We start from the raw sequence: 15,964 nt of genomic DNA, 5'->3' as shown, positions 1-15,964 counted from the left end.
CTCTAGGTATCCTACAGACCGTGCTAATTCGCAAATGCTCTGCCTGTGTAAGGGGCTCCTCCGGTCTCCCAGTCACCAGCAAAACTGGTAACACTAAAATAACGTTGGTAACATGACGAATAGTCCAAGTTTCTTTGCCAGAAATAAATTGTACAAAATTTACTCCTCATTCGTTGCTGTATCTCAACCGACTCAATCTGGCATGGCCGGAGGCCACAGATGTCGCTCTACTGGGTGTATCATCTTTCTTGTATTTAGGCGACTTTGATGCATGAATCTCAACAACAACAGAATTACGTTTCGAGTTTGTACTCGACGGAGGAGAGGCGCTTGTAGTTGATGGGGCCTGGCTCTTACGAGATCGACTTCGTGATTTGTGTGACCATGCAATGCCGTTGTCGGTAGTTGCCAACTTAGAAGCAAACATTTCGATGCTCACAGATGGTGATACCTCGATCCCCATACGAGCTGGCACCCTCGAAGAGTTTGTCATGGTAGTGTCGGCGGCAGCATCGTTTTGAACATGACACTCATCTGCCAGGCTCTGCGCCCAGGCATCACGGAACACCGCGCCAAGACTAACAGCCACCTCTCGTGCGACGCTGTTCCCAACGATCTTCCATTGATCTGGTGGTAGACCCAGTAGAACCTCATGGTCGCGTAACCCTTGTGCTCGTCGCGCCTCCATGATGGTCAAAACACGATTCTCAGACCAGTGCAGCGTTCGACCATTCTTTGCATCGCTCGGGCTTTGACTTGTCACAATTGTTCCAATAAGACGGTCGGGACGCTGCCGGCCGTACGCCTGGGATAAAGCACCCGCGCGGTTTAGCGATGCCTTGCCGTCCTCTGGAAATATAAGACGTTCGGCAGGCGTAAGGATACCAGAGCCAGCCTTCTTGCAGTCAAGACCGAACCATGCTTGGGCAAAGTTCATGCCCCAAGGCCGGTTGGGGATGAGACTGATCTGTTTACGGAGACGACTTGTCGTGCCAATAGAGATACGGTGGTCGGGATATGGGACACATATATCTGGTTTAGCATCATATATTGGGGGAATGTCTGCAGTCGCAGCGCGAGCTGACACAAAATCGAAAGGTGTAGCTAAGGGTATGATTCGCTCCGCCATTGGTTCTCCAGTTGGAATACTGCCAATTGCCGCTCTCTTGGTATCCTCTGGATGTGCATGTGTGATGGGCGGTCGCTGAGGAAGACGGTGACCCGGGGCCGCAAAAGCAAGAAATACACGGGAGCGACGCTGAGGCGAGCCGCAGGAACAAGCATCAAGGTAAAATAATCGTGTTTGGTAACCAAGCCCCACGATCGCACAGACAAGCTGGCTGAATACGTCTTGATCTCGCTTGGCTTTACTATGAATGATGCCAGGGACGTTCTCAAGGAGACCGTATCGTGGACGATATAGATCGATGAAGGAGCCGAAGGCTGCAACAAGAGATTGATTCTTTCGCTGTGCGACAGTGGTTTTGTCGTTCGTCAGGAGAGAGAAACCCGGACAAGGACTACCCCCTGAAACAAAGTCGACGTCTCCGATAGGGGGAACATTGTCTGCGAAGTTGCCCTCGATAGCCAAACGCTGTAAATCGTCAATCGAGCCCAAAAACGGAGACACACAACCAGGGACTGAAGTGTTGGCCATATATGTATGCATGGCCTTCCCATCGTAATCATTAGCCCATCGCATCTCGATACCGCCTCCATCTTCCAGGCCTCGGCCAAAGTTTCCGCCTCCACAAAAAAGGTCCAACCCGCGCAACTTTTGCAGACGTTCGGACGGATCGTGACCTTGTCGCAAGGAAGAAGGGAATGTCTTGAGAGGAACATATGACTTTGCCATTGACGAAGGACTAATGACCTGTTCATGAGTAATGTAAAAGAAATTGCCTACGCCATTGCGGTCGTAAGGCGTTGGTATCTTTCCCCCAGCTTTGAAAAACCGGATGTGACAAGGCTCAAGAATGCGCCGACTCTTCACCTCGATAAGGTTCTCACTATACACCAGCTCATTCGGTTGGGCTTCTGCCGCCTGTGGATCAACTTGATGCCTTCTCAGTAGCCGTCTGAATCTGTATATACCAGTTCCTTCCTCCTCATAAAAAGTGACGAACTCACAAGGCTCAGAGCGACCACTCGCCTTATCGAGCATGACGAGTCGAGTCTCACCGACTCGATACCGAGGTACCTGTGAGACTTTCCGCTCATGCGAGCAGCGCAGATGATCTCTTTCAAGAGTTATCCATGTTCGCTCAGTACAGGCATACGTTTGGCGACAGAAAAACTCGGCATTGGTCGTCGATGTTCCTCCGAATTCAACCTCATGAACACCCATAATTTCATCTTCAGAAATCTTTGAAGGTTCAGTACAAGAACAGTGGTCAGAGAGAAACAACTCGTTATTCCATGGGTACTTCATTAGAGCACAAATGGTATCCACAGGTCGATAATACCATATGACATCAAAAGTCCGGACGCCCTTCTTGTTCATATGTACGCGCTGTACGAGGGCAAACCAACGGTCGACATCTTCGAATCCATGAGAAACATCGCGTCGCCATTTCGTGCCAGAGTCCTCCGCATCTCTCTGCGTTGATATGGTGCCACCAGGTTGGATGTCTAGAATTTGTTGTCGACCAGCTCTTGATATGATCTTAGCATTCTGGTGGAGTGGTGCCGGAAGCTCGAGATGTCGCTTTCGTATCAGTTCATTTCGTAGCAATTCCGTCTTATTACTCAGTGGGACTGCTTCAAGACATTTGCCGGAGGGGAGATGGCTGAAACAACCATGAATGTACTGGGTGACGATGGTCGGGGGGACGTCTTTGATGGCCTTCGAATGCTTATTAGTTATTTGATCTAACGACGACTCAGTTTGGCTTATAGATCTTGATGGCTTGCTTTGCGCCTTGTCGTTCTTCCTGGTCTTTGAAAACTGCTCATATCTTCGAAACTCCCAAGCCTCAGCCCATAAATTGTGTTTGTAGGCTTTTTTGTCCAGCACACCAATAGCCTCCTTGTGCAAGAACGCCAGGTTCGCAACGATGGAGGTCCGGAAGTCATTACTGGGGTGTTGATCTCTCCAAAAGACAAAGGCAGACTCTGTCCTATGTGTTTTCGTCAGCCAATTGCTGAAGTTTGAGCGGAAATGGAAGATCGTAACGTCATGTTTACTCTCTTCCATGACCTTGAGGTAGTCAACAAAATGCTTGGCGAGATCGGCAACCCACAGGAATGGGTCGAAGAACCGACGGTACTCTTTGGCAGGACGATTCAATCGGTAATAAACGTTTGTGTTGGAGTTCATGACTGACTGGACCCAGATTTGATCGCGTACTGTGTGTTTGGACAAAGTACCGTAATTGCCAATAGGCATTGCTCGTATGGGCACATGACGAACAAAGAAGGCCTTGTCTCCCACGCTCAGTTTCCCGTCAAAGAAGAAGTTGCTGTGCCCGTTCTTTGTGTCCAGATGATGAAGTGAGCACATCTCCAGCTCATATTTTTGGCGTTCGCAGTAAACGGCAAAGTCGTCGAGCTCAAGCTCGAAGAAGTTGTTGGTCCCCTTGCCTCCTAGTTGCGCTACCTCTAAGAGCTGGGGGACGACCTTGTCCTCTTCCGCGACTGGCATTCCTGGCTCAAAAGGCTCGTAACAGGATCGCGGGATTAGAAGCAAGCTTTCTGGAAGCTCAACTTTGACAGAGTTACTCAGAGGAAGTTCCGGTGTAGTAACCTTGATTGCTGTACCATCTGCCGCCTCCAATGGCTCGGCCGCAGCGCCCTCTTCATCGACTGCAAGGTCAAACCCGTCTTCTACTGTCATCTCTGGCTCGACATTATCGAGTATTTCAATATTGATGCCTTCAAAAAGTTCCTCAGGACCCGAGTCATAGTTGGGCGCGCTTGGAGCAGGTGACATAGATGATAGATCGTTTTGTTCCATCACGCTCATGCGGTCGTCATCGGTTTCGCCAAATTTGGTCCACATCTTAGGCGTTCCATGGCTGATATCGATATGTGGCTCTCTTGGAGCAAAGGCATCTTCAAATACACCATCAAAGCCATGACTTTGATTCGAGGTTGTCATCCAGTCTATGTTGGGATTGGCTAACAACTCTGGTGGGATGTCAGTCCCATCATCTTCGTCTAGATCGATGTGCTATAACCAATTAGTGGTCACAACATTGCTATCACATGTCTCGTCTTACCGGCATATCGTCCACTAAGCCCCATGCTCTTGCATTCAAGCAATGTATGTTATTGCCCTTTCAAATTCTCGGGAGTTTGGTCTAGCCCAACCTGCTTCGTAACGGATGGGGTGTTGTGACGAGCCGAGCAGTGCTGCTCTCCATGAAGTAAAAAGACCTGATTTTGGACAGTCTAGAACAAGAAAATAGGATATATCAAGATGAGTCGCAGATGGCGATTACTAAAACTTGCGACGCGCTCAGCAAACGAATGGGATGCGCGCTAAGACAAACAATGCAAGTTCCCAGTCGGCTAGAACAAAGCAACTCAAGAGTTTGTTGCGTTCAGTATAACAGAACCAAGAAAGAGTAAATAACAGGGATAACGGAGATGGTTTGTCTTTGATTGCGTTCTTTGCACTCTGTAGGTAAGAGGCACCTACAGGAGGTACCTAGGTATGGAGGGAAGGAAGTATTCCGTGCAAGACGGGGTGTATTGAATGGCTGCTAATTTTTGAGCCCTGCAGTGACGCATTGGCTGTACCTGCCGAGCAAGAACACGCTAAGCCTTTAAAGGCTAGTACCGCAAGCGCCCCTACTAACAGCTGAGGCTCGTACCTACGCTCCTATCGACGGAAGGAGTGTTTCTAGAAGCATTTATCCAAGTGCCGAGATATGGTGTACAATATGATATTTTCGATAGAAAGGAGAAACTAGGTTACTTACCTAGGTTAGTAGGTAGTATGCTAAGTGACCCGTTTCGCTCACTTATACTTCCTACCTATATAAAAGCCAATGCATTTGCCTGCTGGTATACCCTTTCATTAGAACGCCGTAAAATGATTGCACCTCATGAGACCTCATCTGCCAAATGACCAATACCACTCCCATCACTTTCGTCTGCGGAATCTACTGTTGAAGCCTGGTCCACCCTTGGCTCCATGATTCCTGAGCTTTAGCCGCTGGAAGTTTGCATGAGCCAGCTCATTCACCTTGCGTGCTGCTTTCTTGACTGTGCCCTCCTTCTTTGGTGCCGACTTCTTCTCGAGCACTTCATCGAAATCGGATCCAGTTTCCTCACCAACCGCGTGTGTTTCATCGTTCTCTACATCGCTTTGAGGGTTCTCTGCCATATTCTCCGGTCTCTTGGTCCGGGTGGGACGCATCTTGACCATCCTTGTTGTTCGCTTCTGGCCCTTCTTCTTGTAAACTCTGGCAGGGTTGCCGTCTCCCTCCACCGGGCTGTCGTATAAGGCTTCATCGTCAAAGCCGCCGAGTGGGAGTTTTCGTGTTTGGGCGTCTTCCACCAGTACATCATCCTTAGGCTTAGACGGGAACAGTGTCTTTGGCTTCGGTTCACCTAAATCACCATCTTCAATGTCTCGTAACGCATCTAGATCGTCATCTAGGTTTTCCTCTTCAACTTTTCGTAGACTTGCTACAATTTCGCTTAGACCTCTTGTGAATGGTTTGCGCGGTAAACGTAAAGGGGCCGGAGCATCGAAATCGCCACTCTCATCCAGGACCGGCAAAGTATTGCGCTTCAGAAAAGCCGGTGTATCGAATTGAAGTTTCGAAACCGAACAAGGTGTCACGACATCCTTATTTCCATCCTTATTCTTTAAAGGCGTCATAAAATGGTTTAGCCTCTGGCGCTTGCTAGACGACATAGGCGTCCGGCCAAGCTTCTCCTCATCATCATCCATTGTTGCTGTCCTCTTATTTGGAGTTGCGTCAAGTTTGTGGACAGATCCTATGTTGGTCGCAGAATCTCTCTTTGATGGTGTTCCTAGCTCTTTCTCCACTAGCAAGTCGAAAAGCCCGAGGACCTGGCCATCTCGCTGTGGTGTTGGGCCAACTGAGGTCACGGAGGTGGGACTGAACAGCTTGCGTGATATGGCTGGGGTGTTCATAAGCTCCTCATCGTGGTTTTGTGTGCGGCTCTTCGCTGGAGTTTCGACATGCTTGGTACGCTTAGTGGGCGTTTGTGCTGGTAGACCATCCGATTTTCGCTTTGGAGGGTTTGAGGCATCCTTCGAAGGGGGTGGTAGCTTGCCCGAGAGAATGTCCCGAACCTTATTATATTGTTTGTATTTCGCAGCTAACGATTGTAAGGATGAAATCTTCTTTGTAGGGTTGAGAAACTTACCAATTTCTTCATTTGCTTTAATATCGCCTCTGCCTGGCTTCTTGCCCTCGTGTGCTTTAGCCCAGTCAGTTTCCCAAGTTTTCAGGTCGATACGCAGTTGCTGAGACTGATTTTCATATTCAGCTCTCGTGTTTTCATCCATTCTCAGAAATTTTCAATGGAGTTGTTTGCAGAATTGCGAGCAAAATGTGGTCTTGACCAAGGATAGACAGCAAGAAATAAGGTGGTCATGAAGAAAGTCGACAGTGGAATTGATTGTCGCGACTACTCTGAACCTTGGCAGATAAAACGCGTTTAAATTGATTACGTATTTACTAGTAGGTAATGCGGGACGCGAACCACTCAACGCGATAGTAGCCCCATGCCATGACAGGGCAGGGGTCTACCTAGGTACGGGTGGGTACCCGCTCTTTGGGGTAAGGTACATACAGGACCCCACTTGAATTCGCATCCATCATTCATTCCATCATCTTCATCACTTCCCCTTCCAACATATTTCTGTCTTGCGGTACTAATTCCCCATTATCCTACTCAGCGCCAAATTCCCGCAATTCCTGTGCGAGTTATGGAAGCACTTCGGCCTACAGACGATCTGCAACGTCAAGTCCTCCAAAGTACCCTCGACGAAATCGCAGCCCGGCAAGACGACGCTACCGACTGCTGTGTCATCTGTCTTGAGAGCATCACCGAAGCCTGCGAAGCTATACCCTGCCAGCACCGGAATTTCGACTACCTTTGCCTTCTCAGCTGGTTAGAACAATCACCGAGATGCCCCCTATGCAAAGCTGTTATCCTACAAGTTCGCCACGCCCTAGATGAACCTGTCGCAAAGACGTACACTGTTCCCAAGCATGCGCCCGAGACTCAAACGAAACAGCCCGATACCATATCATATGCGCCGTATTTTCTTCGTCGTCAACTTCCTCCGCGGCGCCGCCCTTATGCACGCCCATCTCGATACGGAACACCCACCTTGAACTCATCAGACGAGATCGCCCGGCGGAGGGATATTTATCGTCATAACCGATATTCAAAACACGTAGGGACGAATAGACTGTCCAGATATCGTGAATTGACTCCAGCAGCTTTCTGTGCGGATGATGACCTCGTATCCCGCGCCCGCATGTGGATTCGGAGAGAGCTCCAAGTTTTTTCCTTCCTGAATCCTGATGCCGATGAAAATGAGCCAAGACCTGCCGCAAATACAGCTAGAAATCGAGTTGAACGAAGAAGAGCCAATAATGCCGAGTTTCTTCTCGAATATATTATCGCTGTCTTGAAATCTGTGGACATCATGGGCAGTGCTGGCCAAGCTGAGGAAATGATTTCGGATTTCTTGGGCAGGGACAATACACGCCTATTCTTACATGAACTGAGAGCTTGGCTCAGAAGTCCATATACCAAACTTGCAGATTGGGACAGAGCTGTTCAATACGATCCATCTGTTTCGGGTAGTTTCGGAGTCGACTCTGAGATTGCAGGTAGCCCAAGCCTGGGTTCAGGAGGAGACCAGCATGAGGCCAAATCCAGATACAGCCGAAGCTGGAATCTATCTAGATCACAAGGCGACTATTATCGCCCTGGAAGCCGTTCACGGCGGATGAGACAAACACATAGACGTGAGCCATATACAAGAGAGCATGGTCAAGGCTCATAGAGCATGATAAAGAGGCGGACTTTGGAAAAGATAGATATGATACCCGAGAACAATCTCCAATAATACGGATTTTGAGAACGAATTAGAAATTACAGTGGCTCTTGTATTACTAACTTTCAGTAGGAAAGGGTGCCTATAATTACGCAGTGGTCCCGGAGTTTGTTGCTTGGCAGGCGGAATTCCGCCCTCTTATTGAAGCCATCCAGTATTTAAGATGTCCAAACGCTCTGTAATTATTTTGATATCTGACTTGACATGCACCGATTTCATTGCATCTAGAGTTGCTTGTCTTTATATCCCTTCATACGCCATCATTGCAAAGGAACCGCATTCCCCTTTCATATCAGCAACACCATCCATCATGCCGACGATTTCTATAGTCGTCATCTCCGACCCTGTTTGCCCTTGGTGTTTCATCGGCGCCCTGCATCTCTCCCAGGCCATAAGTCTTTATCTCAAAACCGTCTGCTCTAAAGATGTAATCATTACCAAATGGCACGCCTACCAACTCGACACCAATACACCCACACAGCCTCTCGTGTCCAAGATGGCATCCAAATGGGGCATCGATGAGGTTCCCGCTGTCAAGACTCGTCTCAATAGCATTGCAAAGAGGGAAGGGCTGGAGTTCAACTTTAATTCAACGATTGGGAATACAAGAGATGCGCATCGGCTTGAGAAGTTAGGACGAAAAGTTGGCCTAGAGATGGGGGTTGCGATGGAGATTATGAGGATGTATTTCCTGGAAGGAGGGGATATAACGAGTAAGAACGATCTTGTCAACGCGGCAGAGCGGGCCGGGGTTGACAGAGATGAGGCGAGGGAATGGCTGGAGGGTGATGATGGAGGTGAAGAGGTTGATGCTGAAGTTGCCAAAATGCAGGGATTGGGAGTCAAAGGAGTGCCACGGTACGTTATAAATGAAAAGTTCGCGGTGAATGGGGCAGAGGATGTCGGGAATATTCTGGAAAAGCTGGCTATGGCTCGAGAAGAAGCTCTTGGTCAGGAGTCGGTAGACCTATAGTAGTAACTCATACATCACTGGAACAGATGAACAATGTGTGGAGCTGACCATCTTCGTATCTCATAAGGGTATCATTTCACAATTATCGCCTCACATCCTCATCAGTCCCCCCAGATCCTTCTCCATCTGTCTCAACCTCACCTGCAGTTCCCTCTTCTTAACCTCCATCTCCTTCGCTTCCTCCTCCTCTCGTCTTAGATCATCCTCTGTCCACACATCACCTTCGTCTTCTTCCTCTTCTTCCTCATCGAAGTAATCTCGATGATCGAGACTGGCTAACTGCTCAGCCTGTTCTTGAACTCGTGCTTCATAGTATGCCGCTGTATTCTTGCCGTGCGCATGTTTACTTCGCAACGTAGCAATACGCTCTCTCGCACCAGGTAGTTCATATACACCGCAAAGCTTCTCCGCTCCACGAAGGAGGACATTGACGTCTACGTCGCCCTTGCGGTCTGACTCCCCGCGCCGTAGTTCCTCGTGCATCTGACCGCCCAAAACAGCTGCCACAGCAGTTTGTCGACGAGGATGTGTACCCGTTCGTGGTGGGGGTCCCGTGGTCACTTCGCCTGAAGCTACATTAAAGACAGTCTGTCGTCTACCAGAGGACTTCTTTTTCTCAGGTTCGGTGGGCTTGAGGGTCGTTGACGGTGGAGGAGGTGGTGGCACAGAAAAGAGTGCGCGCTCGTGGGGTTCGGTATCGCGGATGAGGGATGTAATATCATGATTGGAAAGAAGGGCGTTCGTGAAGATTTTCGGTGGGGGGAAACTAGACGTGAAAAGTTAGTCGTAGGTAGCAAGAGAAGCTCGAGAACTTACGGAAGGTCGTTAATGCCCTGGCATGAATAGCCGATCTGTTCGAGATGCGCAGAGATCAACGACATGGTGCGTGGCTGTCGAATTGCGCCGACAGATATTTGATAGGACTGTAGAGTATTTGTAACCCGGTTTCTGTGCTCAGTGTGTATAAAACTTTACCTACGAAGAACGCTTTGAAGTTGTGTTGCGATGCCTGACAACAAGAAGTAATGGAACGGTAGCTCTATTGACGATAGTGGAGTTTCAAAACAATGAACACGGGAAGTTCTTATCGATAGATACCCCCCACTTACAGTGACTTACACGACTTCGACTATTGGCGTCCAAAGACATAGGTAGTATGCATTAAGCAACATACCTGAACTTGATCATTGATTCCGCCATATGAGAACAGTGTGAAACCATTAATTGTTTCGATGTACTATTGGTTTTTCCAGGTGCCAATCATGGCTCGGATAATCATCCACAGATCGAAAGCTACGATCACTACTGCTGCTACTACTATTCTATACATAAGCCCTGGCGAGAGACCGGCAAGGAATGTCCGTGTCAACCAAGACAATTGATCATCAGAGGATGAAGCCGATTCAAGACACGCAGTCTCAAATACACTAGGACAGCCTGCCAGGGCGTTGTGTTCCTGAAGATCTGCCAAGCGATAAAAAGAAAATGATGTATGTCATCGTCCGAACCCGTCAGAATTATAGAGGCACCTAATAGTATCGCTGCTCGCCCCTAGTAATAGAGGTCACCGACATTTCGATTGCGCAATGCTATGCCCCATACATAGTTAAGCACTTGAACGATGACAAACCGGAGAATTCTGATCTAGCCCAGTCTAAATAGTAGTATTGTCTCGATAATGATGATAAAATGTCAAAGAAGCGCTCTTGGGCGCCTACTAGATTTGTACCCATATTTCGCCGCGTATGCTATTTTTTCCTTGTGTCCAGATAATATCCATTGTATGCCTTGCAAGTAAGAAATTGACGTATAGTAACAGTCTAAAGGTATCCCAGTAAAATACAATGCGGCAATCCCGTTCTCGACTCGGTATCTCAAGTTTTGATACTAGTTCTATGCGAAATGCCCAATGTCATTTTTATCTGTTCAATCATCTCCTCATGTCTCGGTACATGCCTGGCGCATAAATGAACCATGAGATTCGGGCGAGGCGGAAGCAATCAACGGCCCCGCGTAGCTGAACCCTTGCAGGCGGTGTCATGCTCATGTGTTGTTAAAAGGTGAGTCGTTATCGTCGTCAGAGGGACCCTAGTCGCCTCCTGTCCTCGTAATGTCATTAATGTTTATGCCTATGGTGGCCGGGGTAGCTTGAAGATTGTTATATGTAGCTGATATGATGCGTAATTCGAGCTCTAACTGGAGCTTGAGTCCACCTCCATAATTTCTATAGCCCAATAGGGTAGTTCTCTGGCTAGATGCTCATGCGCCACAAGCTCATCCTCACTCGAGTCAGGTTCCTCAAGTTCCTCGATCCGCGCAGGAGGAGGAGGCGGGTCGTGGAACAATAGACTGGTGCGGTGCATCTTTCTCCGCATGCGACGTGCGCTAGAGCCAACCTCGTTGGCATCGAGTCCCTCGCCGTCGTCATCAGAATCGCTGAGTTCGCTGTGTGTTCTTTTGCCAAAGCTGCTGCCCATGCTCATTCGACGGATTCTCTTGAGTCGCTCTCGGTGTTTAAGGAATATCGCTTCTTCGTCGGGCACGCCTTCGGGGTCAGCTGCTTGCTCAGTGTCTGACGTCTCGTTGCTGCAATTGAGGTTTCTGAAATCCTTGACCATGGTTTTGTGCTCTTTTCTATGCCTTGACCTTGAGCGACTGCGATTGGATTCAATCTCTGTGGGTTGTAAGACATCCAGTCCTTCGCAATCGCTGTCCATAGGATCAACATCCTCGAGGGTGAAGTTACAAGCAACGATTTCAGTAGCTGCAACTGTAACATGGGAGGTCTCGACTTCATCAGCAGCCCCAGACTCTTCGGATTCTGAGTCCGAATTAGAATCAGAAGGATCCGAATCACTGGAACTGTCGGTGTCTTCAAGCTCAACATCAGAGTCGTCAATTGGCGAGGACACTACTGGGCCCGTAGCATTTCCCATACTGCGTATACTGGGACTGGCCGACTCTTCATCATCTTCACTGCTGCTATCCTCGTCACTGCTATCCTCGACCATTCCAGACGAGGAAGACGAACGAGGGCTCAATTGTTCAGGTCCTAGCGAAGGTCGATAACTGAACTGATGACCATCGCCGACCGGTCTGATATTGGGATCGGAGTCAAGCGGCTGGAAGTAATCATGGAAGTCAGGTTGACGCCGAGGTTTTAGACTGATCTTGCGTGAGAAAGGTGGTGATGTGGTGGGTGTCTCGGGTGGTGAATTTGGGTCGGCGGTGAGAGGCTCCTCTTGGGTCTGTACTTGAGCTTGAAGTTGAGTAACGTTGAGGTTTGGCGTCGCGGGGCGCCGCCGAAGGTTGTTGCTCTTTTTCGGCGGCATGGCTGATATGGTGTACATACGAGACCTTGCAATTGTGGTCTAGTAAGAAACGTATATGATATAAGACAAGGCAAAACTCAATTGAGTCAAAAGGCCCTCTTTTTGACTAGAAGACAGAAGAACCGTATAATTTCGAATCCAGGTCTTGGGTAAGGTCACCAACAAGATGTAAGTCAAGATCGATATGAAAGTGTCTTATCGATCAACGCAAAGTCGAGTAGGATAGGCGTCGATGTGGGGTAAAAGACACTGATTGGAGCGAGCCGTTCCGGAAGTAAAAGGCGAGGGAAGATGTTAATGAGGCAGAACCTGAATGAGGCGACGAGCGAGAATGGTGTGAGTGAGGTACCAGGCGAAGCAGCAATGCAAAGCCTGGATTTGAAACGAAAAGGAGAGAGGGTAAGGAAGAAGAGAGACAAGAAAACGGTAAGAGAAAAAAAAAATATGCAGCCGTCGACTACTGCAAGCAAGACAATGCAAACCTAGGTCAGGTATGCAGCGAATAGTACCGGCTTGGGGCGTGGGCAAGAACGTGGGTGTGAGCTAGAACTCGAACGTGGGCGTCGTTGAAAATCGACGTGGGCGTGGTAATGGATGTTATGCGACGCTGGGTCAGGTAGCCAGGTAAAGGTAGGGATGGGATCCAATACTACGCGGGGCTGCCAGCAGAGCATGAGAGGATGCAATGCACCCAAGTGGTCAAAGACGGGAGTGAGAGGGGAACGTAGATGGAGTCGATTGGGCCCCTGGCTCAGTCTGGCTTTGATGCGGTGGGGGATTTGGCGATATGCCTTCTTGTTAGGGCCCCTCGATATAGTGTAGTGTAAGTAGGTAGTGGTAGCGCAAACTGACGATTGCCAGCACTGACCCTGCGTTCAGGAAGATCAATTGGCTCGATCAGGGGAAGTGGGAAACAATAATAGAAGGCTCAGGGAACCCAAAAAGAAGAAGCGGAGGTGAAGACAAGACGTGGGACAGAACAAGCCAAGGTCTGATCTGTTCGCTGGCGGGGGGGTCTCGTCAGGTTCAGGTCTTCGCTTGGTTCAACTTTGGGCCTTAACCTAGCCGGTACCGATGTTTGAGTTGGTCAACTAGTAGCGGACGATAACAATAGCAGCAGTAGTGGTAAAACGATCGAAGCGATTCAATCAATGTAATTGCTGTCGATGATAAACGATAATAGCGATAGCGATAGTCAGGGAGTCAAGACCCAGAGGAGAAACCTCCAACACGGAGAGGATGATATGCGACTTGTGTTTGGGGTCATGATAAGTTTTTGTTGTAAAGGGTGACAGAATATGTCCTGGCAGAGGGCCAGATATCAGATAAAAAGAAATCCCGGGGACCTTTCCTGGTCCGCTTATCGCAGGTATGGATGGATATGGATCGAATCGTTGATTCCGACTGTCACAGGCCCCAACCGCGGTAACCCAGGAGAGACGATGTGGGCAGCCAAAGCACTGTCCTAGAAGAATCTCGGCGTTCAAAGATTATTATAGTGTCGATTATCAATCTCGTTTCTCTTTTTGACGTCCACTTGAAACAAAACGTTTCCAGTGAGGATGACAAAAGGAAATGACAGAGAGAGAAAAGAGAAGAAGAGGAGGATGAATAGAAACGACAGAGGAGGGGAAGGTTAAAAAAAAAATGGTATGGAAAGAGCAGCCTAGTCCAGACCAGATGTGATGGATGCAAGTAAGATGGATGGACGGTACAGTACAGTAGGTACCTAGGTTGGGCAGGAGCCACCAGGAGGGGTCAAACGACGATAATATGTCCTGCCGTTGAAAGACTGCTTCGAGTGACTGACTGGATTGACTGTGATGAGCGAATGCACAACAGACAGAAACGATTTAATCAATGTATGTCACAAGAATGGTACCAATCTGGTATGGAACAATACAGTACAGCGATGATCGGGCAACGCAACCTGACTTGTACCTTAGTAGGCACTACCTAAGGCTGTAAGTCGAGCCAGGCAGGTGGGTGTCAGAAGAAATGTCCTTCAAGTTAGGCTACAGAAACAATGTAGCCTAAATGCTAGCCTAAGCTGGCATAAGGTGATCAAATTATTTCGTCTCTTATGCTGTCGGGGGTCAATTCTTATGACACCCTGAGGCCAGGGCCGATCAACGACAGACGATGTGCCGGGTCGAATAATAAACTTGTAAGGATATAAACGGCAGATCAACCACTCAATCAATGAGGCGAGCACTAATTCACTTAGACTATGCCAGTACATACATACCTACCAGAGGACGGCGATAACAACAGGACCCTACTGTCCTTGGTTCGACTTCGGCACGACCAGCAACAAGGACAGCCCTTGCATGAAAGTCTTAACCGCTCGACAGTCAGGTCTAGCGCAATGATGGATTGAAGTTGTCGATCTTCACTGGAGAAGCGCGGCCCTTTTTCGTTTGTGCGCAAAGGGCCGCAGCGTCTTTGACGGGACCGGGACCGGGCCCGGGTTCGGATCGGGTCTGTACAGAAAATTGAGGAGGTTGGAGGTTGGTTGATAGAGGATGGACCAACCGCCCCTCTGTCTTCAAGTGAGATGGTTATCAATGTCTCAGCTGACGAAACATGAGAGGTCCAGATAAGATCTCGTGCTTTAAGAATGTTTCTTGGCTTTGATCTGACCGTCAATCTGTCAGATTAAAAGCCACAGTCTCGATTTCGATTTCCATCTCCAGGCCTTTGGGATATTGAGGCTCCGGTTTTAGACCACGAGGGAGAACGCCACACTTGGAAAATGGGCGATAGCCTAAGAGTCAAATTTAGTACGCTTACAAAATGCAATTGAATATTTCCGTTCTTGCAAAGACTCTAGATTCCGGTTCATGCGGTCGCTTTTGTTTTCACTGGAGTGGGCTTGTTGTATCCAGCTGGGGGCCAAAGCGCAGGCCGCAAGTGTATCCGTAGGTTGAAGTATCTTACCTACCTTAGTACCTTGGTACCTAATCATCATGGCATTAATAATTATGACAATCAAGGCATTCGATTCTTCTGGAATGAACCGAGATCTCGACTAGTCCGTCATTCATGGTTCAAGTCAAGGACAATATTCTAAAATACAGACATCGCATACTAAGGTACTAGATAGTAGTTAGTACTTTGGTTGTGCGACAGGTATAGTAGTCTTCCTGCCTTAGTACTAAGGTGGTTGATACACCAGAACTGTCACACCTGATGCATGGCAGGTATAGTACCTTAGTATGGTGCAAAAGCCCAGACACAAGGAACGGCCCGCTCTGCCCATTTCCATCCATTGTATTGAAGATTCATGCCCGTGAAAGGTTAGTAGAGAGAGAACGAGTCGAGTAGATTCGATTCGAGTCTAATCCAGCCCAATATCTATCTGTACTAGCGTCGGGTCTCTGCCAACTCAGAACAACCTTGAAATGGAAGCTGGATAAACAATACACAAGAAGAGTCATGACTGAGTGGAAACAGATTTGTTTGAATCCTTGCGTAAGCACAAGAATTGGAACCCAGAAACATTGAGCAAAAAGGACTCAATTCGAAACGAGACGGAGCCTGAACAAAGAGAAAACCACTACAGTACTTCTAAGCGCCGCCGTGGACCAACATGACAAGGGG

The 15,964-nt window shown here is 48.5% G+C and overlaps 5 protein-coding genes across 5 annotated transcripts; 1 reads left to right on the top strand and 4 right to left on the bottom strand.

Annotated features, from left to right (window-relative positions):
• Positions 1–166: 166 nt before the first annotated feature.
• On the bottom strand, positions 167–4,226 carry FIESC28_09377 (uncharacterized protein; the record flags this gene model as incomplete). The annotated part of the gene is made up of 2 exons (XM_031163514.1): positions 167–4,171; positions 4,221–4,226. The coding sequence occupies 2 exons, from the start codon at positions 4,224–4,226 to the stop codon at positions 167–169; spliced, it is 4,011 nt and encodes a 1,336-aa protein (XP_031012436.1).
• Positions 4,227–5,089: 863 nt separating this feature from the next.
• Positions 5,090–6,490, bottom strand: FIESC28_09376 (uncharacterized protein; the record flags this gene model as incomplete). Its single annotated transcript, XM_031163513.1, has 1 exon — positions 5,090–6,490. One exon carries the CDS (start codon positions 6,488–6,490, stop codon positions 5,090–5,092), a length of 1,401 nt encoding a protein of 466 aa, XP_031012435.1.
• Positions 6,491–6,913: 423 nt separating this feature from the next.
• FIESC28_09375 (uncharacterized protein) lies at positions 6,914–9,029 on the top strand (the record flags this gene model as incomplete). Its single annotated transcript, XM_031163512.1, has 3 exons — positions 6,914–7,829; positions 8,129–8,210; positions 8,285–9,029. The coding sequence occupies 3 exons, from the start codon at positions 6,914–6,916 to the stop codon at positions 9,027–9,029; spliced, it is 1,743 nt and encodes a 580-aa protein (XP_031012434.1).
• Positions 9,030–9,119: 90 nt separating this feature from the next.
• On the bottom strand, positions 9,120–9,910 carry FIESC28_09374 (uncharacterized protein; the record flags this gene model as incomplete). Its single annotated transcript, XM_031163511.1, has 2 exons — positions 9,120–9,795; positions 9,846–9,910. The coding sequence occupies 2 exons, from the start codon at positions 9,908–9,910 to the stop codon at positions 9,120–9,122; spliced, it is 741 nt and encodes a 246-aa protein (XP_031012433.1).
• Positions 9,911–11,221: 1,311 nt separating this feature from the next.
• Positions 11,222–12,361, bottom strand: FIESC28_09373 (uncharacterized protein; the record flags this gene model as incomplete). The annotated part of the gene is made up of 1 exon (XM_031163510.1): positions 11,222–12,361. One exon carries the CDS (start codon positions 12,359–12,361, stop codon positions 11,222–11,224), a length of 1,140 nt encoding a protein of 379 aa, XP_031012432.1.
• Positions 12,362–15,964: the final 3,603 nt, after the last annotated feature.

This window comes from Fusarium coffeatum (genome assembly GCF_003316985.1).
Source record: "Fusarium coffeatum strain FIESC_28 chromosome Unknown BRIP53273_contig_239, whole genome shotgun sequence".
Lineage (NCBI taxonomy): Eukaryota > Fungi > Ascomycota > Sordariomycetes > Hypocreales > Nectriaceae > Fusarium > Fusarium coffeatum.
The sequence above is the reverse complement of the archived record's forward strand: the minus strand, read 5'-3'. Positions and strand labels throughout refer to the sequence as shown.